This window comes from Alosa sapidissima, chromosome 14 (genome assembly GCF_018492685.1).
Source record: "Alosa sapidissima isolate fAloSap1 chromosome 14, fAloSap1.pri, whole genome shotgun sequence".
Classification (NCBI taxonomy): domain Eukaryota; kingdom Metazoa; phylum Chordata; class Actinopteri; order Clupeiformes; family Clupeidae; genus Alosa; species Alosa sapidissima.
Window position 1 is genome coordinate 6,392,419 of NC_055970.1, and position 25,000 is coordinate 6,417,418.

The 25,000-nt window shown below is 41.5% G+C and overlaps 2 protein-coding genes and 1 long non-coding RNA gene across 11 annotated transcripts in view; 1 reads left to right on the top strand and 2 right to left on the bottom strand.

Moving 5' to 3' along the window:
* The window catches only part of mctp2b (multiple C2 domains, transmembrane 2b), a 30,783-nt gene extending 7,642 nt beyond the window's left edge, over nucleotides 1-23,141 (bottom strand). The window contains exons 1-14 of one of the 4 annotated variants that reach the window (XM_042061777.1): nucleotides 23,016-23,141; nucleotides 9,905-10,472; nucleotides 8,176-8,235; nucleotides 6,659-6,779; nucleotides 4,970-5,112; nucleotides 4,777-4,853; nucleotides 4,564-4,678; nucleotides 4,394-4,426; nucleotides 3,890-4,057; nucleotides 3,535-3,665; nucleotides 2,832-3,018; nucleotides 571-664; nucleotides 275-377; nucleotides 57-159 (exon numbers count right to left, since the gene is read on the bottom strand). In XM_042061777.1, coding sequence (XP_041917711.1) covers nucleotides 57-159; nucleotides 275-377; nucleotides 571-664; nucleotides 2,832-3,018; nucleotides 3,535-3,665; nucleotides 3,890-4,057; nucleotides 4,394-4,426; nucleotides 4,564-4,678; nucleotides 4,777-4,853; nucleotides 4,970-5,112; nucleotides 6,659-6,779; nucleotides 8,176-8,235; nucleotides 9,905-10,384 — 1,815 coding nt within the window. In that variant the 5' untranslated portion in view covers nucleotides 10,385-10,472; nucleotides 23,016-23,141. Of the gene's footprint in view, nucleotides 1-56; nucleotides 160-274; nucleotides 378-570; nucleotides 665-2,831; nucleotides 3,019-3,534; nucleotides 3,666-3,889; nucleotides 4,058-4,393; nucleotides 4,427-4,563; nucleotides 4,679-4,776; nucleotides 4,854-4,969; nucleotides 5,113-6,658; nucleotides 6,780-8,175; nucleotides 8,236-9,904; nucleotides 10,473-18,094; nucleotides 18,196-23,015 lie in introns of those variants that run through there. The other 3 variants (XM_042061776.1, XM_042061779.1, XM_042061778.1) reach the window with 3 other exon arrangements.
* LOC121681833 lies at nucleotides 13,078-14,382 on the top strand. Its single transcript, XR_006022309.1, has 2 exons — nucleotides 13,078-13,471; nucleotides 14,234-14,382. It is a non-coding gene; the product is annotated as an uncharacterized LOC121681833 (long non-coding RNA).
* Nucleotides 23,142-24,099: 958 nt separating the features above from the next.
* mef2ab (myocyte enhancer factor 2ab) overlaps nucleotides 24,100-25,000 on the bottom strand; it is a 25,907-nt gene continuing 25,006 nt past the window's right edge. For all 6 annotated transcript variants that reach the window (XM_042062135.1, XM_042062133.1, XM_042062136.1 and 3 more), the window contains one exon: nucleotides 24,100-25,000. This exon is cut by the window's right edge and continues 637 nt beyond it. The gene's annotated coding sequence lies outside the window, so the exon portion shown is untranslated.

A 25,000-nucleotide genomic window follows, 5' to 3' on the forward strand; every position in this document is an offset into this window, starting at 1 on the left:
ACTGATGTAAATGGAGGCCTGAGTTTTCTCAGTGCTTTAAATTATTTATTACATACTGCGAGCAAAGAAATGGCCACTTTTCCAAGAAAGTCTGGAGCCTTGTCCCCATCCTCATCAAAGACTGTCACCTCCAGGATGTCATGGATATCTTTAACAGGACTGGGGAAAATATATATTTATTAACACAACACACCTGCATTTGCCACTAAAACATAATATTAAACTATAATAAAACTGAGGGTAAACTGAATGATGGGATTGTGGTGCTACTGACAATGTGAATACTTCATTCCACTCAGGATTGAGTGTCTTGTAGATGGTGTGTGTTTGGAGCCGGTCGTTCCCCAGCTCTAACACACAGAAAGGGTCACTCTTTCCTGTACAAAACACACAAGTAAACATCCTCAGTCAGAACAGAGTTGAGTCAAATCTAACACACAGAAAGGGTCACTCTTTCCTGTACAAAACACACAAGTAAACATCCTCAGTCAGAACAGAGTTGAGTCAAATCTAATACATTAGAATCAAATGCATGCAGAAGGTGGTCCGTCACATAAGACATATGCTCACCATTCAGATCTGCAGCCAACAGATCTGTGGCCTTGATGACTTTGACCTGTAGGAAGCCCACATCCCTCATGTTTTTCAGAGAGTTCCGGAAAGCCTGCAGGGCAAGATAGACAAGTGAGCAGAACTGTTTGATCTGGGTAAAAAAACCTGCCTTTTACTTTTTAGACAAAGTAACTTTCATCCACAGCATTTCATTATCCATAGATTTAAAAAGTGTCTTGCGTAACAGGTTATACACACAGCATTCTTCACCTGCAAAACCTGTTATAGCAGAACAAAACCTTAAATGTGCTTCACCTCTGTATATAGTATACAGAACCCTTACAGAACAAGCTTGTACAACATTTGAATACATATTTAAGCAATAAGTTATCAGTCGGTTACAGTGATTTTAGAACAGCTCCCCTTTGTGCCTTTGTGTATGGTTACTATGTCTGCCAAGGAGCCATAAAGTAAAGACATAGAAACAAAGGTGCAATAATTTATCCAATAATGGTATGCCAGCGTCGGTGTGTGGTTCACTTAACAGATGGAATGTGGTCACAGGTGTGAGTTTGCAAAGTGTTTTACAAGATTTTGGGTGAAGATTAACCCGTCATAAATAAAGACTGGAGCTATCCATTTCAAACTTCTAAACAGAATTCTAAACACTCTAAACATCTGACACACTAAAAATCTGATACACAAGGAATCTAGAGGTGGAATACAAAGCTGATGCACAAGGCATCTTTTTGAAGCAATGTTGCTGGGCAATGTTCTGGAATGTTCCCATTGATATTGGAGCAACGGCTTTTCATCAGTAGGCAAATTACCATGACCATCCAATTAGAATACATAGTACACATGGAATGTGGTTACACAGCATGGCTTAAAACATTGCCCCAAGTATCATGACCTAAAAACATCCCTGAACAGACCTTGCAACTGTGTTATTTTCAACACATTTGTTGTGAGAGTGTACAAAGTATAACAAAAGCAATGTGTTAGAAACAACACGACACATTAATTTTAAGAGTGTACATTACATCAGTGTTTCCCAAAGTCTGGGTCGCGACCCACGGGTGGGTCGCAGGAGATTTTATTTGGGTCGCCAGCACAATTTATGTTGTGTTATAGACTTAACTGATACCATTTGTCATTTGATACCAGGAAAGCTAACAGTTTTCTATTAGGATGTAGTTTGTTAACTACCACAGTCACGGTTTTGTCATAAAAGCTCATGAAACTGGCGCATGGAACTGGGGGACAAACGCATCGCAGAGGGGGAGCCAGAGCATGGATATCTACCTCTCAAAATGAAACCATTCTGTGGGGTGCCTGCCATGTACCTCGCAGTTGCAAACTACAAGGGACATGAATCCGCCTATTTGCATGAACATTAACAGATACCAGCTCCTCAACTTTACTGATTAAAATCTAGTGACCGTGCTGTCAACTAAAGCAGACATCCATAGACCGGACATAAGGCCATTCAATTTGCATGTAGATTCGATTGTAGATGCAATCTCTAAAGTTAATAGCAACTCCTCACATTCTTATTTCTGATTTAAAATGCACAACAGTGCATTATATTAGGCTACAATTTAAATGGACATTTTACACACTATTCCTCTCGTTTTCTACCTCGCTAACTCCAAAGTAAAGGCGCATTCTTCCGGCCATATTGCGCAAAAGCCTCTTGTTCTAATATAACGACTATAGAATATAATATAATACAACAATACAATATAACGACTTGAGTTATTTGCTGTTTACATCGGAATTGACGTCCACAGTGTTATGGACCCATTTGTCTGCAACGCAACGTAGCCTACAACATTTTTTTTTAGAAATACAGGAACAGCTTATATGCTGATGAATGACGACTGCACAACATGCGAGAATTTCCCCAAACTCTCGGATGCGCATTAAAACGTATCTTTTCAGTAGTCATTTCCAACTTTTCACGCTGATGGTGCTCAAAATGCAACACAACCGTGTTCAAAGCAGGATCTATCTATCTAGATCCTATAGCAATGTATGGTTGGGGAAGGCATAGAAAAGTTGGAGAACCTGTGGCCTAATACAATATTGGTAGTTGCAGGGTAGATTTGAAGTGAAATGGGTCGCGAGGGTCTGTCATTTTTAAAAAGTGGGTCCCCAGAAAAAAAGATTTGGGAAACACTGCATTACATTACGCCTTCTTTCCAGGGTCACAGGGAGCAAAACTGAGAGAGAGCCACCCGTCTGAGGGAGCAGACAGGGTGAGGGAAACGACTCACATATCTGTTGCACAAACTCTCCCTCTCGTTCTGGTCCTCCAGGGGTGCTGCATCCAGGTCGGACACTGACACCCCGGTGCAAACGTTGAGCGTGACCACGAACAGGACGCGACCTCTCCCCTGGTTCAGTGGCCGCGTGTACACTTGCGGCTGGTTGACAGAGACACCGGACAGGTCCACCTCACACCTGCACGCCACAGAAAGGAGAACCAGACACTGCAGGGTTAGGGTTGTAGCTATGGACACCTCAGTGCGATACGCACACAGAGGATATTTTTGTAATCATACATCTGTGTGAAAGCAGAAACACCCATTTCGCCTGCAACAGATACCTGCAAGGACAGACAGAAAGATGGATACACGTTCACATCCTCAGACACACACACACACACACACACACACACACACACACACACACACACACACCGGTCTCAGCCTTGACCTCTATGGGTTCATTGAGCACCACTCCCCAAGCATAACTGGAGATGCATAACTGTGAGAGGTCATGGCAATGGCCACACACAGAGCTGACATTCCTCCTTTAACTCATTGCCTTTACCAAAGCAGCCCACAGCAGACAACATGTACTGTACTCTGTTCAAGTACTCCGTGAAATATGAGACCCATAAATATTGAATTGCCAGCATTGTGATCTAACAGGTGCTTAGACTAGCTTTTCATTAAGTCAAGAAATCAGACTCACATCCCATAGCATTCTTCATATTTGCGACCCTCTTTTGACCAAACTTCCACTTCCAGAATGCACGGCCCGTCTGGGAATTGGTTGAAGTCAAATCTTTCTCTCCACTGTGGTCTGGCTTTTTTGCAGTGGCTCTGATAAAAACATGCACAAGGAAGTACTTTATTTGCAACTTCATCAAGACCGACTGAACAAATATGTAATTTAATGGGCTAAATCATCATTCTGTAATCAATTATCAATCAATAAAATATGTTCTTGCAAACATCCTGAATTACAAAATTCTTTGATACTTCCACTACAGGTGGGGGGGAGACAGCAAGCTGTCAATCATCTGTGCCTGCTGCAGCCTGGTTACCTTGCTCTTGTACTTCTGCTCTCCCAGTTTGAAGCGCACAAACACGTCTCCCGGGCCGTCCTCGGGCAGATCCTGGCCCTCCACCAGGGCGATGGTCCACACACCACACCAAAGCTGCCCCTTCTTCAGGCTCTCCGACAGGCGCTTGGACTGCTGGGATGGCCCCGACTGGACAACAGGAGAACAGAGGGTCACCATCAAGCTCCCCTTCATCACATACGCTAGTTAGCTACAGATTCTGTTCACACACTGTTATTCACATGAGAGTGAGTTAGTAGAAGAGAGAGTTAGTAGAAGGGTTATAGTGAAGAGGAACTTGATAACTGTATTTTTAATCTTGTGGGTGATCTATTTTGATGTAAAGTGTCTTTAGAAAAGTGTTACATAATTTGAATGTATCACGATTAAGATTATAATCATGATTATGATTAAAATTATAATGATGATGATTATTATAGTTAAAGGTCTACATTAATCTAAATGTCAAAACAAGTCAGTGTTTACCCGCATGCTTTTTTTCCTCTTTGGTGTCGTCTTCTACATGGGTGTATGGATGGGAGAGGCAAAACCAACACAATTTAGTCAGTGGGAAAGAAGAGATGCACGTCAAACCACAATGAGGATATTGGACAGAACCATGTGCTCCAGGAAATAAGAATGAAAGAAAGCCTTACTGCATTCTTCTTGCTTTCCCCGTCCCGCAGGGATAAGCTGATGTCTATGACGATCACGCCCATGTCCTCTTCAAGGCTGTTGGGGTCGCTGAGGTCCAACACCAACTGGTGCGTTCTGGGTAAGAGGAAGAGGCCAACACTGTTATTCTATCCAATGCTTTCATTCTCAGTACTTTCTCTGGAACATGTTTTTAAGTAGGTTCTGGCGTGTACTTTTCAAGTTCAAGTTCATCCAAGGCCACACTGTTGGACCCCATGAAGTCATCTGTTGTAAGGTCTCGATCGTAAACCTGAGAGAGAGCGTTGGAGAAGGTCTTTTAAATACATAACGTTTACCGCATAAATTCCACTGCACAGTCATAATTGTGTGTTGCACTGTATTGCACAAGACCACAACAGGTCTCACCTTCACAAATAGTTTCTGGTCCAGGTCGGGGACAGGAAAGGCGAAGGACTCATTCCAAACCGGATTCAAGTTCTTGTACACCACTTTGCTTTTGTATAGTGTCTTCCCATCCAATTTAAACTTTACATAGGGGTCACTGGTCCCTATGGATATGTAAGACAACAAAATAGGTTTCTGACTCCAAAGCCAGTATACTTCCCAAATACTTAAGTATACAATTACAGCAAATTAATTGACATCTTTGTTGTAAATGGTAGCTTGGTCACTGGCTAACTCAGACTAACGGTGTCTGAAGTAACAGTGCTAAGAGGATGTGGTTTGGTGATCTATATCAGGAAGCAAAAATGTGGCTTTCATGGTTTCCTGAAATATGATCAATCAACAGCAAGTTTGTTCTAAAAGATGAGGACCAAAACATGAAAAGCTTGAAATTGAGGGCCCTCACTGTCGACTTCAAGGCAGTTCTGCCACCAGTGACTTCAGGGCAGCGCTCTATTGCCTAACCCCGACCCTAACCCCCACCCTAACCCCAACAATAACCCACCAGGTTATTGCAGCACTGCCCTGAAGTCGACAGTGGGGGCCCAAACAGCCATACACGAAGCAAAGGCCTGTTTTTGCAAAAACACTCAATTAAACAAATATCTAATGCAGAACTTTTAAGTACACATGAGGGCTATAGGTTTGCTCTCTCTTGAACTTCCTCCAGCAGATGTCACTGTTTCCCACAGCCAACCATTCCTTTCACTCTCCCCTCCTCATACACTCATGTTCCCCTTTAATAATTATTTTATTAGGCTATTGATTGAATTTACATTGTTGTTTATTATTGCTATTCTCCTTATTATTATAGTTTGACCAACATTCTAATCTGTTCCCTGTTAAATTTTAAATATTATATATTGTTTTTGTATTTGTGTGTGGCTTTGGACAAAAGTGTCTGCCAACCCCCATAAACATAACCAATATCCCAAACATTCCTGTTTGTTTCCAGACCTCCATAACTTTCACACATGAAAAGTGATACAAGTCCAATCTAAAAATCCAAGTGCTAAATACAGTCTTGTTACAGCCTTCTATGCAAAACTGAAATACCGGTAGTTCTTATTATTTGCATCATGATTATCATTTAAAGAAGGGGAAAGGCATTCTAGATCATTATAGAATACAGGGAAAGCATAACAGATCATTATAGAATGGGATAAATTAAGTACTACATGACAATATGCCAGCAGCACACTGCACATGTAAAGTATAACAGTAACAGTATGGTCTCCCTAAATGAAAGTGCATGGTGCGTGATTTAGATGTTCCATTGTTTAACAACCTTATACAAAATGTCCTAGATGTTTTACATGATTTCTAATCCTGACAGGAGTCTGGAGAGTGAAGCATATGGCATGAGCAGCAACGCATTAGGTGTTTCAAGGGTGTGGTTGGCAACAAGTTTAAATATGCCTCCTTGGAATGCTGTCCAGACCCTACAACGTGTCTCTTCCCTTTCAACTGTTGTGACTGAGACGTCACCACAACAAGAGTATACATTCCTTAGAGCCCAAATCACAATGCCTTACTATGCCCTCATGTGTGATACCGTACCCTGTCATGTCTACGCCGGTGTAGTCTCAGAGGGAGGCAGGTTTGTACATCAAATGTTCACACCAATCAGAAGAGGTGAAGAGGTCTTACCACAGCGGTCTCTGATGACCAGGTTCCTGCCCTCTTTGAGGTTGATGTTGAGGATGTAGGTCTTCGGAGAGTCGCACAGGTGCTCGGGGAGACACAGGCTTTCGCCTCCCACATCTAGGGACTGAGGAGGTCCAGAGCTAGTCAGTGAAATGTCGCCGACCTCCATGACACTCTTAGCCCGACAACAAGATGTGCTTGAGTTGTAACTCAGATGCTTGTATAAACTATGTGTGTAAACTAAACTAATATTGACATGCATAAATTATATTTGTTTCCAGTCATAAGTCTGGAGCAGTAGGCGCCACCAGGTCATGCGGTCACATTTAATCCCCTTAGTAATATCAATCAAACATCACAGGACCCAAATGCACCAGAGAGCTGCTATGCAGAGTCCCTTCTCTACAGCGTCTCACTCACTGTGCCAAATTAATTCATGACATTGCAAAATAGGAATGCACAATATTATCAGTAGGACACTGGTATCGGCAGATAATCGCTTAATAGTTGCATTACTGGCATCGGCAGATGTGAACATTTCTGCAGATATTCCTGGCACACCAAATCAGCACAACCTATTTGGGTTTCAGAGGAAACGTCATACAAATCCGTTCAAATATGATGAGATCTACATTTTTATATAAACATTTCATATGTTTTACATCTACCATGTTGCAATGATTTCCTTATTTTGGTGATTGTCTACATTTCTTTATAGTAATGTATAATGTATAGTTTCATGCCTGTATCTGCAACAACTAAGCCATCACAATAAGAGTAACAAGTTCATTCTAGTACAAGAGAGACTTTAGAGAAAATAATTTAAAAAATGTATATTGTATTGGCAATAGGTTAAAATGAGTTTGAAAGCATCAGCATATCAAATATTGGCAGAAATTTTCCACTTTCCACTTTTCCAATATTGTGTATCCCTATTGCAAAGTCAGCAAAGGGAAAACACTGGCAACTGTCCACAAAAGCAGCCGGTCAAACTCTAAACTACACTGTTTACTGTACATTCTTGCAGTGTATTTCTTGCACAAACATTTGCAGAATTACACAACATACTCCAATAAGTCAATAGACAAAGGAGGGTTCTCCGCGCTTCGGTGCAACCAGGCCAGGACAGATATTTCAGAGAGAAGGAGGGACGCCGGTGCAGCTCAGATGTCTTCTTAATTTTCAATTTATTTAGTACAAGTACTAGTACTGGACTCTGATGAAGATGTGACTACATCGAAACGTTAGTCGTATGTCCTCTGGACTCTGATGAAGATGTGACTACATCGAAACGTTAGTCGTATGTCCTCTGGACTCTGATGAAGATGTGACTACATCGAAACGTTAGTCGTATGTTTTGCACCTTGTACTAAATAAATTGAAAATTAAGAAGACATCTGAGCTGCACCGGCGTCCCTCCTTCTCTCTCCAATAAGTCAATATTTGTTCAAACTTTTTATGTCCATTAATCAATAACTGCTTGATTAATGCTACTGGAGCATTTTTAAAAACATACTTACACTATTATTATCAAGGTCCTTAACTGTCGGCATCTCTTGGCCATTGCTTTCTAACGGGTTCTGCAAAAACAGGTGCATGATGAGAACAGCCTAACACAGCCTTACAGAGTTTCCACGCATCTTGTTGAAACTGACTTGCTGAAATGGACTTTCCTTGCAGGTCAACTACTGGCTGATTAATCTAGAGGGCCGCGCGGCGCACTTCTGAGCCTGACCCATGGGATATGAGTCTTAACGTGGTTATTAAAAAATTCCTTCACAACGGGACACTGGGTATGTCAAGCCACAGTTTTAAAACACGGCACACCTTAAAAGCACATAAAACCATAAAGTTCTGTGTAGACACATAGGGTAGGATGGCTCACGTAAGAACTAGAAGCCTTTAACGGTCAGATAAAAGGTGCTTTCAGTTGACTGTCAGTCAGAGAGCGCTGCTTCTCCAACAGAAAAGAGTGTCTCTAATGACTCTGCAAGTGTCTGCTAATGGACTCGATAAAATGTTTGTTTTTCAGTTTGGCCACACCGCAAGCCAAAAACGAACTGGCTGATTTAATAAGGGTCACCTCCATTACTTGGAGCTGTCGTAAATATCTTTGTTGTCACAGCATACAAAGCAACTGCTAATTAAGTCTTGCATCTATTTCCTCAATAATTTATGAGACTGATACATTTCTGTAATTTAATCATTACAACTGAACTCCTTTCACTCCTTGAGTTAAGCTTTCAATTTTTGTTCCTACAAAAATCCACAACAGCAGGCATCCAAAACATTTGTAAGATGATGCACAATGTCCTCCATGTGTCTTCCAATGATATCATGTTCACACCAGTTAGCAATATCCAAAGACAAGTCATACTCACATATCTAAGGTGTGCATTTGCTGGCTTCATACTGTGTTTCTCTAGTTCACCTTTTTTGACCAAGTTTACATACACTTTACACATACTTTCATTCTCTGTACACAGTTGCAGTGCAGTGCAGAGCAGCTGCAGTTGTATAGAATGAAAGTCTGTGTAAAGTGTATGTAAAATAGACCTATAAAGTCTGTTCCTTTTAAACCACTACAGAGTTCATCACTGTTTGTGGTAACATCATTCCGGGAAGCCACTGTAATAATGATTTATGCAACTTCAGAATGACCCATTAATTTGAGAAGAAGTCCGAATTTGAGAACTGCCTGCAGTAGTACAAACATGGGGCTACAAAGAAAGAGAGAAGTAGGATGGCCGTACACCAGCTGGACAGAGAAACAAAGCCAACTTGCTCAACCTGCCCTTCATCAAGTGACTTGCTCAATTTGACATGTAGGCTACTGTGCATTGACAAAGATCACCCAACAGATCATGTGACAGCCTCCAGACAATACCATGGAAATATAATCCTCCCACAAACATTTCCATGTAAACTACATAGTATGTCTTGTATATCATGTATGTGCCATCGGCCTCAGCCCAAGTCTCATTTGTGTGACGATAGTGCCACCCCAGTGTCATATCATTAAGTATGAAATGGACCATTGTGAAGCATACATGAACTCTTTATCTCTCTCTAGCTCTCGAATTCAAGCTCTCTCTGACTCGCTGATGCACAAACACACACACACACACACATTTACTGTCTCTTTCTCTGCATCTCACAAGTATAGGATATAGGATTGTTTTGACTTTCTATCTCTCTCTCTCTCTCACACACACACACACACACACACACACAGGAGAGCACTCTTACCTCACTCTTATCCTCTGACACCTCCACGCTGGGCAGCTCGGTGCTGAGCAGGACCCCATGCTGCGCTGCTGCCTGCGGCCCGTCCTCCAGCGACTCCCGCCGCCCCAGGGAGACCCGCTCCTCTGGATATCCTCGGCTGACCACCTCCGTGGACGCCCAGGCCGTGGGCGTGCGGGGTCCATCCGGCACGCTGTGCCCAGCAAAGGGAGCGGTGGCGGTCACGCCTCTCCAGCCCAAATGGGGCCTGAGGAATGGGGTGGCAGGGTTGCTCTGGGACGGGCTGTCCAGCCCAGTGTCCACGGCGCCAGAGGAGTGGCGCAAGTTCCGGATGTCCGGCACAGACGCACTCATCCTGTGGTCCAGCACCCCTTCTGGACGCACCTCCGGCTTGCTAGGGCTCTTGCGGCCACCCCGCATGTAGCTGAGCAAGGGCCTGGCCTTCTGCCTCAGGTTACCAAACACCTTCTTTTTTGGCTCCATGATGGGGGGAAGGGGGACGGGACAGGAAAAGCTGGGTGGGGTCTGTCACCTCTCCAATTGAGGAGCTGCCGTTGACTCTCACTGATACCTGGAAGAGGAAGAAACACACCCAGTAGTATCACTATAGGATTCTACAACAACTTTCATTACTTAAAATTGGTCAGTTACTACTGCAAAACGAATGACTAATTAGCATAATAACAAACAGCAGTTAATTCAAATCTTACACAATGCAATCTTGCACTCTGTTCCAAACTAATATGATGCTTCTGTCAGTACACTTTACAGTTTTTCTCAATCGCTTCAATGCTAGCGTCAACTCTGACATCACATTGTCAAAACAGTTTACACACAGGTCAACTCGTAGTCAAATCACTGCTCGCTTTCAATCAGTCATTACACACTGCACAACAAATGCTAAACACTCTTCTCAAAATGAGGAGTTTCAGCCTTCATTTTTGCTGTCTGTGCCATTTCTTTTTCATTTTTGACTAAAAATTAATTGTATTCATTCCTTCCAAGATGTAACTACTGTGGGATATTTTTTTATTTCTCTCATTGATGGTTTAGTATACCTTATATACATGTAGTGAAATCTAATTGTTATCTTCTTACTCTGACCCTTGTGTTTTCTGGAACTCCTATGTTGGAATGTTTTGACTTAGGAAAGCTAAGATAACCCCTGTGTCACCGAACTGTGGAGGATGGGCGGGTCGTAAACATTTCTTATCTCTGTTAAAATACCAGATGTTTAGGTGATCACTGGAGGGTGACAACTTGTGATTTTCCGTGGGTGTGGGGTAAGGGTATAAGAATTGGCTTCACCCACAGATGGGTGGGCTTGTTACTTTGACATTTCATGTGGGTAACATGCTCCAGGCGTTGTGAATAAAGCTGCAGTCTCACACCAGTTGTCTTGGATTAATTTTGACTACACTACCATTGACATGTAAGACCTACAGTAAGCACCTAGACAAGACACATTTCATTGAACTACAACGTATCATTTTTTTTTTAAACAGACCTACAGTAAACACATAGACGTGGCAGCTTTTTTATTGTTTTCTTCACCAAATAGGCAATACAGTACTTTCTCTAAATGTGCCTTAGATCCATACTTGTAAATAGCAACACAGAACAGACATGGTATCTCTTATGATGATGAATGATTGCTGATTGAAGAATTTCACACAGGTGTATTAGAGTTTCACACAGGTGTATCAGAAATTCAGGGCTCTAATATGACGATCAAAAGCCTGGTGCAAAGCATATTGTTATCACAATGCAAAGCTTACACTTGAGTTTTTCGCCATGCGCGTCTCTTTTATTGAACAATGCACTCAGGGGTGTGGCAATTAACGACCTAAGGTGTGGTCTGGCGCTTGATCTAAAAATCACTATCCTACATCTATCTAAAAAGCATTACGCCACTGACCAAGAAAAACCTGGTCTATAGCGAGGCGCATATGGAGCACAGCTGAAGACGCACTGTCATGAGATGTAAGCAGCAACTCCTCTGCAGGATAAATGTCCTTAGGTTTTTTATTCAGTCATTATTGGGGTAAGTGTTGCATTTTTCAGGCTATGTTTTCAATGGTAACCTATTGTCAGTCAATAGTGAAAGTAACTGTGTATAACTTTTTTTTTTGTCGTTGACTATGAGACCATGGTGAAGTTAGTTTCACTTTGCCAATGAGTTTAAATAATAGACGAGTGCAGATGCGTGTAGGCTATAAACTCTGCTAAAGCATGGTTTAGTACCTGTTCCATAGTCTTGCATGCAAGCAGATTCCTTCAAATGCGCCGGTGACCAGCAAAATACCGATGCGCTGTTTTAAGTCACGTTGCTTGCTGTTAAAGGGAATGACAGATGTCATTCTCATTGGTTTAAAGGATGTTATGCCCAAAACACACCCATGACTGAATAAGAAACATAAGACCAAAATATAGCCCTTAGACTTATGCATGGAATCTCTACCACCTGTGAATAGATGTTTTCCTTGTTTAGCACAGGGAAACCAATAGAGTTTGGGGTCTTTGAATGACATCTGTGTTAACTGTTTTGCAAAAGGGTGTGAGAAATGTGTGAACCCAATGGAAACATGTGAACACATTCGCAAGAGATGACTTCAGTTGTGCAAAGAAGTTGTACATAAAGACCAAGTGGATCCCAGTTTCTTTAAAGCAATCGAGAAAAACTGTAATGCAGTGCACTCACGTTCTGTGTGCTTACTCGTGTAGTGTGTGAATTTCAACAGGGTAGTGTTAGTGTCAAATTTAACACCAACTCAGTGCAATTGACTCTGTGGAAATGACGATCACAACATTTTAACAGTACTGGTGTCCTCTATTAAAGAGTGACACGGTCACACTTTGTCAAAACCTGTACTGTTATAACTTGCTTGTGCATCTGTGTCTTCCATTGCTGCTGTTCAGCCTAGAAATCTAGACGCACCCTAGCGGCAGCAAATTTTATTTGGTTCCCGGGCTAGTCTAGCAACTCTAGTTGGCTTGCGAGCTGGAAAAATTAGGCAGGCTTAAAGGCACAATCCGTCAGGATTTCGTTTTATTTAATTCACACTCCACACGCCAATCCAGTTGGGGGCAGCATGTAGGAAAACAATGATGTCACAATAGTTTGCTAGTGGTTGAAACGACGAAACGCACATTGCCCATGCCCTCCTCCCTCCCAGATAGCAAGGTGACATTGATATGATGTTGATTTTCCATCCAAATCATCATTTTGGTTGAGATTGAAATCTCAATGGTAAATAGACATTGAATCAGCATTACAATCCTGACAAAAACCCGACAGTGCATGAATATCGATAAGAGAGATATCGAAACAACATTGGTTTATAGTTTATGTTGCCATAATCGATAGAGCATCGATACATAGTTCACTAAAAGATATTGAAAAGTCATGGATTTGTGGTTGACTGGGAAATCTTAACGTGGTGATTGAAAAGTAGTGGATTTATAATTGACCGCGCGACGACGTTTGAACTGTCCAGTTCATTTTCAGCAACAGTTCAGTCAGACCAAAGGGGGTGTTCAGCTCTCTGTCAAGTTCACTCCTCCTTAATGGTAAGCAAGCATTTATTTATCAAACGATAATGTTTTATTGTAAAAGTGTACTACATTAAATTCGGTCATGTTTACAGTCTATGTACATCGTACTGTCAGATTTACAAACTGATTCAAATGCTAGGCTAGCTAAATTTACTTGCTGTTGTCAAATTAATGTTTAGGATAACTTACGTTATGGCAGTTCATCATAATGTTAGGTTAACGTTACTCGGCAGTCTGATTTATAATTAGGTCCTACCTTTGTTGTCAGTAAGTTACAGTTTATTATACTCATGATAATAAAATATGAAGTAGTGCTAGGCCTACCGGTAACGTTAGCTTCTAGGCTGTCAAAATTATAGGCTGAAGATGTGCTGCTGGTTTACGTGGAGATTTAGCTAACATTTATGTAACTCCTGGTGATCATATTTTTGTGAGTTTTTAATAGGCTAACTTTAGCAATACTGATATAAGTCAACTTTAAGTCATATCTGACTAGACTGCTATCATTAACCGTTCATTGGGCAGCAAAAGTGTTCGGACGAACAGAGCTGCCCGAATGGCTGGTGCTGCTAGCAAACACGGCATGTTCAATGAGCTCACCCAGCTTGCGAAACTGAATTATTCTAACACCATCTTCAGCCTGGCATTTTGACAGCAAACTCAACAAACATATAGAATATATATTCTATGATTATTCTAAAGTTTCAATTATAAGTAGCCTTCAGTTGAACATATTTATCTAACACTGTCTATCTCTTTTTCTTCTGTTTCTGTTAGGTGCCACTTCACTCTGCTACTGGATGGTGGAGGGCTAACTGCGAACGGGTGGTCTATGAATGCTATACTGAATGGATGGCAGGGAAGCACAACACACGTGAATTTCTAAATGAAGAAGAGTTAATAAATGCACTTGATTTTCAAACTGATAAGTTGTCTGGTTATTTATGCACGATTGTGTAGCCTAAACCAGCCATACTAGGCCTAGTCAAATTTATCCTGGCTGTATATAAAGCAGGATGTGAATTTCCCAATATTTTTCCAGATTAAAAGTGGTTTACTGAGGTTTAATATCAATTGAAATACCATTGAAATCGCATTGATCTTTAGTTTGGTTGTAATTTCAACGTTGTTTCAATATTCATTTTAACTGAAATACCATTGAAATTCCGTTGATCTGTAGTTGGAATTTCAACATTGCTTCAATATTAATAGAGGGTGCAAAATGTTATAGGATCAATGTTTAAGTACGACGTTGACTCAATGATTTTAACATTGACAAAATAATGTTGATTTAACATAGATTCAATGAGTAATTGCTATCTGTCTCCGTTTTCGCTACTGTCTATCCCAGGGGTGGGCAAACTGCGGCCCGATCCGGCCCGCCAAGCACTTTCATCCGGCCCGCTGAGCATTTAATTTGGTTATCAGGCTGCTCGCTATTTTTTTCCTGCGATAGAGACGACGTTGGTTAGCTTTACTGCAAACTGCTTTTCACTCTCCTTAGAGAACGTTTACAATGTCAATGTCAAAACATCATGTTAAATAGAGATAACATCATGTTAATCTAAGTTAACTCTTAGTTATCTCCGGCCAATTTTCAAAACCCAATGTGGCCCTTGAGCCAAAAAGTCTATGGTCGCCGCCTAGAAAAAAAAAAATCCTACATCCGGAAAATGTCTTCTTCAAGCGGCTCACCCTTACCCGATCACTACATATAACAGTTTTCATTAACGTTTTGCTTTTCACACTGGTATTGTTGGTAATGAGACATTTGAGAAATAAATACAAATTTGCTAGTGGCATTTGGCAAGCGAGTCTTAGCAAAGGCTAGGCCTTTTGTATGGATGTATAAAATGTATGGATGGATAAAACTGAAAATAGTAATAAGGTATTTTCTTCGGGTGGAGACTGACGACGAAGATTACATCCCCCCTGCATCTAGTCAGACAAGAGTGGGCAAACGTATGGGCCAGGCAAAGAAGAAAAGGCCTGGGTGTCTAGTGTCAGTCCCAGACCTGGAGAGAACAGTACAGGGACGGCTCGAGCTGTCAGAGCAGCCAGAGAGCGCGCTGACCAGCAGAGGCGTTTGGAGAACAGTCACCGTGAGAGTCTGGCAGCAACACAGGTGTTCTTGCTACGTAGCCAGTAACTAAAATGCTCGATGTAGTCAGTGGTTACAGCCAATCGTTCTGTTTACTATTAGAGGTCATTATTATTTAAAGTATATGGTAGGAGCAGGCTTCACTCAGTCTCTTATGTTACTTTTTTTGAGAGTGCTTGGCCAAACTTAAATGTTAACTCAGAAAAAAAAGGCCGCACTTTGCATATATGTGTTTTATTGCACAGACGCGTTTCGGCTTAGCGCCTTCCTCAGCGTGCTCAAAGACTCTCTTTATAATGGTTTGGCCGGTATGTTACTCCCTGTCGCCACCTCAGACATAAACTGGTATTGCAAGACTGGACGACCCGGGCCTAGTCGGTTAGCATGTTAGCATGCTAATTCTGGAGGAGATCTCTGCAATGCTATGCATATTCTTCGATTAGAAAATGTCAGTAGTGTTATTTCTTCACATTCTATTGATATGTATAGTTGGTTTTTGAATGCATTTCACTTCAAAAGTTCACAAAAAAGACACATGTGCCTTTAACATAATGATTGATGGCAGAGTTAAAACGGTTCGGCGTGAATTCCCTGCTACTTGAAAACAAAGAAGGTGGATGTTGCTGTTGGCGAACAGCGTGACACGAGTTAAGCTTTTTTTAAGTTGGCAAAAGTTTGAACTAGCCAACTAGCTCCGCTGGTGGGAAAACGCATGGGACTCATGAGTTGTAGCGCTATCCTATTGCGTGCAGAGGGAATTTGAAAGACAACCGATTATCTCATCCCTCGCACTGCGAATGGTGAGTCCCCAGACCCTACATTTTAATGTGGGTCTGGCTCGTCAGGCTAGCTGTTCCAGCTTCCTCAACCACAATTATCACAAGTTTGGAAATGGCCCCTCCCCTTCTGCTGTGTCGCCAAGATAGTGATGATTGAGGGCGAAAAGTGTCCAGCATCGCACGCTCTACTTTTTCACCATTATGAGTACACCATCCGGGTACTTGCAGCGCACTTCGTTTCACCATAATTATCAGTGTGAACTACACATATTTTTAGTATTTAATCAGGGAGCTCAACTTTGTAAGTGATATCAAGCCTCATTAAAGCTGAGATACACAAGGCAACTTTTCGAGCAATGTTGCTGGTCAATGTGACCGGTCACAAAAGCCGCCTTTAGGCGCGCCCTTATAGTTATTGTTCCTATGCCCGTCAAACTCAGACCAGAGTTGACTAGAACTTCAATGGTAGCTGTAAGACTGTCTGTAAAAGTTACAGCCCAAGAGGCTCTTTTAGAGAGCCACGGACCTGATTTAATTTAGAATCTGACATATGAATATGACATGGAGACACATTCATATCTAGCTTTGCTGGGTAACAAACTTAGACGGGAGGCGAGTGTGATTCACTCTAAGCGATGCTGGGTAACGTCACTTCTGTTGACTTTTAAACAAAACAGAGAGCTCGCTACTTCCTCCCCCTCCCTCCCATGCTGCTCCCGTGCAATTGAAACTCTCCTAAACGCGCATCTCGTCTCTGTGATTTGCTGGAACAGTTTGTCATGTTTTTATGGGCTAGGTTTGCCCAGGGCGTTTTTGGAACCTGGGCTGTCCACAGAGATCGTGTTTTTTTTACAGTGTATTCAGGACACAGACACCTAGTGGTTGGTTAGGTGATGTTTGCAGTAAGTGACATAAAATGTTTTAGCCTAAAAAAAACGTGTGGCATTGCTTAGATTCAAAGCAACTTTAATATTAGCTGTGCTAGATAGACTTGCATGCAACTGTGGTTCTGGCATGTTCTCATTAATACTGAGCACCATTTTTTTTTTAAAACTTCAATCATCAGTAGCCACATTTTCATGATCATCCAATCAGAACAAATGGAACTGGTTATGTGGATGCCCTGCTCAAAAAGTTGCCTCATGTATCATCTTAACATGTAAACAGTCATCAGTCCCACATTAGAAGTGTGCCTGTGCCTACTCTGTTTACATAGGGTTAAAAACATCACAACAACTTCCACTCTATAAACCCCTATTTCCCTGTCCTTCTAGCCTGCCTCTAACATTAGAACCGTAGTCAAGCAATATGACTCATCTAAATAATGTTCCAAAAAAATGTTACACAATGTACTGCTTTCATCTGAAGTCATTATTAAGTACACAAAATCCCCACCACTGGCCTTGATAATAACAGTGCCACAGGAGAGAGATGGAGAATGCGCACGCGAGAGAGAGAGAGAGAAAGCGAGAGAGAAGGAGAGAGAGAGCTGCACATGTGTGAGCTTGTTGAAATCTTGAGGCATGTCAAAATGTGCTTCCTTTAAAACTCCCTTGCGATCCAGTATTTTGCCGCAATACAGAAGCTAGTTCCTGTGGAATCTCTCATTCACATTTCACTTGACTACAGTTAGAACTGCAAAACTATAGCAAATACCAGGCGGCAAACTCATTCTAATCAAGATCCAGTTTGTTACATCAAAGACATTATCTTGGATCAAAGGTCCTCACAAAACATGTGGAGTGATAAAACACTTACACGAGATGACTAAATGTAGCACGCTTCCACCAAAGCTCACCAAACAAAGCATGCATGGAAAAGGTGGAACATGAATCATTTCCCCAGCAGTTGTATGTAGCACTAGTGTAAAAGCCACACATTACAGGACTGAGGAACTGTACAGAACAGTGAAGCCTTCACAGGAGCCACTCCCTTCTTCCACACTGATCTACATAGTGTGCTCTGACAGGAAACAGTGTGAACAACTAATGCCATGTAGCTGTTCTAAACTGCCATGAACACAACACAGCACAACACGATCTCGTCTGTCATCTGAAGCTCAGTATATTTCCACATTGTACAGAAGGTGATGAAAAAAGAAGCATTGCACAATAAAGGAGGAAAGGCCCCAAAACTCTGCAGTAGACTTGTACTGAACATGTCAGACTCAGCAGAGTGGAGGTAGGTTTGTCCTGTTGGGCTCCGTCTCCTCAGACACATTCATCATCGGCACTGGCACTGATCTCCCTCGGTGCCCACCCACTGCCGCACCAACAACTCCAAACACATGGTCTGTTATCTAACCATGGAGCTAATCTGCTATAAGTGTGTGTGTGTGTGTGGGCATTTGAATAGCAGGGCTCTGAGGATGAGCAGTTATGGGTAGCAGTTATAGTTAGCAGTAGTTACTCTAGTTTAGCAGAACATTATTATTATTAATAGGATGATTCATTATTAGAATAATAATTATTCATATCAATATGGTTATTCTACAACCGAGATAATAGCTGGATGCATGTTTAATAGCACTTGGTTTATTTATTTATTTATTTAAGTATATTTTTTTAGCCTTTTTTATGCCTTTAATGACAGGACAGTGAATCTGTGATGTCTGAGGATCACAACCTGGGTGGACAACCCGGTCAACAAGCTGCTGGAAACTTGTAGGATGTGTTCAAAGTATGCATGTCCCCCCGCAAAAAAAAATACGCTTTTGAAGCTCTTTGCAGTTCCCTATGGCAGCTAGCAGCCGCGATCAAATGCCATCATCCATAACTGCTTTCATATCTCTGCTATATATCATTTTAGTTGTGAAATCTACAGCCCTACCAACACAACGGGAATACAGCTTTCAAACGATATCTTGATTGTACAAGCAGTATGAAATATAGTTGTGATTATGTAACGTTACATTGAAAGACTTTGAACTTCTGTTGCTAATTATCCATGTTTCTCTACTAGCACTAGTTCTAGCTTAGCCTGCTGCAAAAAAAATAGTTTTGATTGATCAAATAGTTTTACGTATACTACTTAACGAAAAGGTGATCTTGTAAAACAGTCCATAAATAAGATATCAGTCGGTTCTGTCTTTGTATCCTTGCACTTTTACTATGCACAAACTTAGTCCACAAACACATCAAAAACACAACGTCTTCTGCAGTGGTGCACGATTATGTTAACGCTACTTCCTGTATTGTTGAAAATCCCATGTAAAATAGGCTAGGCTACTTGGATTTTCAATTCACCACTAGAAGGCAATAAATAACCACTTATTGCTGCTGTGGACTGCAAAGACATCGGTAGCGATAAAATATCGAGAAGCTGGCGAAATCAAGGTTGAGAAATGTCATGGTAGCCTAAGTGCTTTTCAATTTTCATTATAAAACAATTACAACCCAAAACAGAAAAACTTGGGACGTTGTGTAAAATGTGAATAAAAACAGAATGTAATAATCTGCAAATCTGCAAATTTCAAAAAAAGTTGGTACAGGGATAACAAAATGCTGGAAAAGGTGTGTAATGATAAAGAAAACAAAAGGAGGAATGTTTCAAAACTAATTAGGGTAACTGGCAACATGATTGGGTATGAAAAAGAGCATCCCAGCAGGGTCTCTTGATGTACGGGTATTCATCACACAAATGATGAAACAATGCCATTTTAATGCTTCTTAAGATGAAATTGTGAAGTATTTGGGGGGTCCATCATCTACAGGACAAGGGAAGGAGCTGAAAAACACATTGGATGGTCGTGGTCTTCTGGACCTCAGATGGCACTGCATCAACACCAGACCTGTTTCTACACCTGTCATTGTAAAATTCTAACAACCAAAATTGTATTGAGACACAATACAGAAAATACCACTGTCTTATCTGGGCCTGAGCTTGTTTAAAATGAACTGAGGTAACGTGGAAAAAGGTCCTGTGGTTAGACCAATCAACATTTGCCATTGTTTTTGGAAATCATGGACTCATCTGGGCTAAAGAGGAGAGGGCCTATCCATGTATCCAACCTATCCAACTTGTTTTAGTGCTCAGTTCGAAACCCAACATCTATGACTGTGTGGAGGAGCATTAGTGCCTACAGCATGGGCATCTTGCACATTTGGCAAAGCACAATCAATTCTGAAAGATGTATACAAGTTTTGAGCAACATATACTGCCATATCTATTCTAGAGAAGACCTTGAATATTTCAGGAAAACAATGGCCAAATGAATTCTGCACATATTTAAATAGTATTTCTCCATAGAGAAAGAGTCCAGGTGCTAAAATGGCCTGTCTGCAGTTCAGATTTGTCAAATTAGGTGCATAATGGAATGGAAAGCATGACTAAGAATACCCCATACTGTTGAGCAACTGAAATCGTGTAGTAATGACTATTTGCTAGAGTTCATTCTCAAAACTCTAGCAAATAGTCTCCTCAGTTCCTAAACATTTACAGAATTTTGTTAGATGAAGAGGTGAAGCAGTACAGTGATAAACATGCTCCCGTCCCAACTTTTTTTGAAACATGTTGCTGGCATCAAATTCAAAATGAACATATATTTTCCATGAAATAGTCCAAATTTTCATTTTCAACATTATGTTGTCTGTGTCCTTTTTGCTGCTAAATATGGGTTTACGAGACTTGTATATTATCACATTTAGTTTTTATTTGCATTTTGCACAACGTCCAAACTTTTTCTGTTTTGGGGTTGTATTTCAAGTCGCTATTAATATGAACACTATAATAATGATGAATCGCTTGGGCAGTAAAAAATCAGAAATTTTGGATGGTCTCTGGATGAGGGCCAAGCATTTTCAATTCCATCTACACAGCCTGCCTGGCCTGTGTCAATGGCCATGGCAATATCATGTGGTTGTGTTAAGGGTTGTCAGAAGACCTGTTCCTGTGCAAAGAGGGCAATTCCATGCTACATAGGATGCCTTTGCCAGGGGCCTGAAGAAGAGCAGCAGCTCTGTTGAGGGGGACCTGGACAGGGTGAACCAGCTGAACCACTTCTACAACAGGTTTGACTGCCCTGCTCCAGCTCCAATGGTAGTGGTCTGTCCACCACCCCCTGCTGACTCAGACATTGCTCTTGTTTGCGTGCCTGCCCTACCCCCACCTCCCAGTCTCTCCAGCTCTGCATCCCAGTGACACCCAACAACCTAAGCCACCATCACCTCACGCCCTGCCCCCACCTGACGCCTCCTTGCCTGTGCCTGTTGAGGTGTCCACGACTCTGGCATCCTTGACAGGGACATCAAGGAGGTGGTCATTCCCCAGCCCCCATGCACCCCCACACCCCCTCAATAGCAGTGCAACACTCACCTCCACATCACAGGCTATCGTACCCCCACCATCACTGGATATTGCACCCCTCCCCCACATAGCGATCACGAACAATGAGGTGACAATGACTTCAGTCAACAGCAATCACACACAGATCCCAGATGCACACTCTACAAGAAAGGGCAGAGCAGGCTGTACTTCCTGAGGAGGCTGCGGTCCTTCAATGTGTGCAGCAAGCTCCTCAGGATGTTCTACCAGTCTGTTGTTGCCAGCGTCCTCTTCTATGCAGTGGTATGCTAGGGAGGAAGCACAAAGAAGAAGGATGCGGGGCGACTTGACAGGCTGGTAAGGAAAGCTGGCTCTGTAGTGGGAGCTGAACGAGTGCATCACTTCAATATCTGACAAAAGGACCCTGAACACTGATCAACATCTTGGACAATGAGTGTCATCCACTCCACAGCACTATTGTAAAGCAGAAGAGCCTGATCAGCTGGAGACTTCGCTCACTGCCTTGCACAACAGACAGACAAGGAAGTCATTTGTCCCCAGGGCCATTGAACTGTTCAATGCTTCACCTAAGGGAAGAGGAGAGATAGACTTCTCCGCATAGTCTGTCTGCCTCTCCACCCCCTCCATGTTTGGATACTGTCTGTCCACTAGCCACTTTTTACCACTGTCTTACTGCCTCACTGTTTGCGTGCTATATTAGCACATATGCATAACCCCTCCCTCCATGCCACAAATATGCATAGCCTAGGTGAAAATGCCAATGAGTTCATACAGTCAAATCAACTTTAATTCCTTCTCCATATTTCAGCGAAACTTCCTCAACACATACCTAAGCAACCTGTCAAAATGAATTACTCTCAAGATTCCTCTTCTGTATGCCAAATAAACCTAAAAACTCATTGACTAGAGGTGATCAACGGAGCCACGAAGGAACATTAATTTGAAGCAACACACACTTCCGTAAGGCAGTGATTAATTATCTTACTGTCAGACTGTCAAAAACTTTCAAAAAAATGTTTCACTTCAGTTATTATTATAGACTGTATAAAATAGTTTATCATATCATACCACGCAGCTATCGATGTCAAAATCCATAAAGGGGTTTCATTAGGCTACGTCAGGTAGCCTATTGAGAACAGCAAGCCATTAATACTTGCATGACTTCGCTTCAGTAATGGCTAATTTGACAGATTTTCACTGTTTAACCGTCTACAATGGGTTCAAATTAACATTGAGTAGACATATAACCTGTTAGCCAAGACAAGATCATCATCCCAACACAGCAGATAAGAACTCACACTGCTCTTACACCTGGGACGGTAACTTCTGGCTACTTTGTTTCAAGTGTCAATTTCCCGTCTCATATTACGCATTATACAAATACTTGTAAACATACCGTACGATCAAATGTCCATTTTCATGAAGTAGTCTTTTCCACTTTCATACCGGACAGTTTTCTAAAATTGCCGTAGTAGCCAACATCTGTACACAGCGGTGTCGTCAACACGAGACTTCCTCAAGTGAGACGAGGACGATTGATGGATGGGTTAAAGGGGGAGTGGTAACCGTGGGTGTCGCGCAGGTTTGGCCGATGTAAAACCATCAAACCTGCACTGTTTCGAGGCTACTGTGAAACCTCCTGTTCGCATTGATTTGATACAATTAGTTTTACAGCTTTCTGTTTAATGATTAAGTTGAGTTTTGTCAGTAGATTGTATTTTAACTCAGAAGCCACTAGTTTTCCGAAAAGCCTAGGCTACACCGCCTCTCTCTCTCTCAAAAAAATAAAATAAAAATAAATATACACTCATATAGGCCTACCGTTAAATTTGGCTCATACCTGTTGTAGACCCATCACTGTTTGTCATATGTCGTCCACTGAACAACTCCATTGCAATTAAACTACCTCTGACAGTAATTAGCCTACAAACATTACACCATTATGTTTATCGAAATAGTGTGCCTCATGTCTACTGCGGAATGATGTTTATGCCACCTGCTGGTTAAAGAGACAACATGCAAAGTAAATGTCAGCAGCATTAATACGTTTCCATAATATGTTCAGATATATAGGCCAACACAGGTCTTTTCTGTCCCTGTGCTCACACTGCTAGGTCTTTCAGCCTGTAGTCTCTCCTGATCTATCCATTGCAGTAGTTTAATGAGTTGTAGTGGGCTGGGCCTACCTTCCTTTTAGTATCACAGCAGTCATTGATGTTGGCAAATACACCAGGCTCCTCCTACTACATTTTTCAATACCACTGACCGAGTGAGGGCTTGCTACAAGTCAATATTCACCACTAATGTTTGCATGAACAGGACATGGATGTAGACATTAACGCAGTATTAGTGGAATAAATGGAAGTCTTGTAACATTGTACAATGCAATTCTTCTACAGAGTTTAAAATATGATTAATAATCTTATATTCTGTGATCATAGACAGAAATTGCTCCTCCATTTTGATTTAAATATGCTGTATTTCACTTAAGATTTAAATATGCCATTCATTCCTTTCAATACAATAACATATTTACAGTATATACACTCTATTACAAAGACAAAAAATCAATGTGTAAGTGTTTCTTAGACCAATCATCCGATCTGAAATCCTCCTTGATATTCAGAAGCTGAGGTACTGCGCTTCACCTTCCCACCCAGGCAGAACACTCTCCACCGTTGGGTTACTGCCAGAAAGCTGACTGCTGCTGGATGACCTAGGTCTACAGATGTCTGATGAACAGATCCTTCACCTATGTTTAAGAGCTACTGTAGACAATCCAGAGTAATTGTGGGTACATGTCACAAGTTGCAAGTCACCCACACCCTCTGAATATTACTGTCTGAAAATACATAAAAAAATAAAATAAAAAAAACTCAAGTTAAAGCCTGGCAAGCTTGGCAGTATTTCACAAATGTTTACCTGACTTGAGAGCTACATTATGCATACTATAAAAACAAAGCTATCAAGGTAGGCTCAAGTGTGTGAGTGAGTGTGTGTGTTCAACTGAATGTCCATGGCTTTAATTATCTGTTGTAGGCTAATAACATGTAAATATATAAAAACCCATCTATGAACATAAATGATAACATAGACCTTTGGCTTACAGAAATGTCATCTTGCAAAAAAGAGGCAAAATGCAGACCAATCACACACCTGCAAAATCCATCTGTTCTGCACCCATAAGCAACATACAGCTTCTTATAAACATGTGTAATTTTAAAATACTACAAAAAATTGTCACCTCAAATACAAACCAAAAGTATTAGAACACCACTGCATATTGTGCCATTTGCACAGAATTTCCTGTATTCAACAGCAAGACTTTCAGTCATTTGACAAAAAGCCACAGCTGAAATAATGACCTACATGATATAGTTT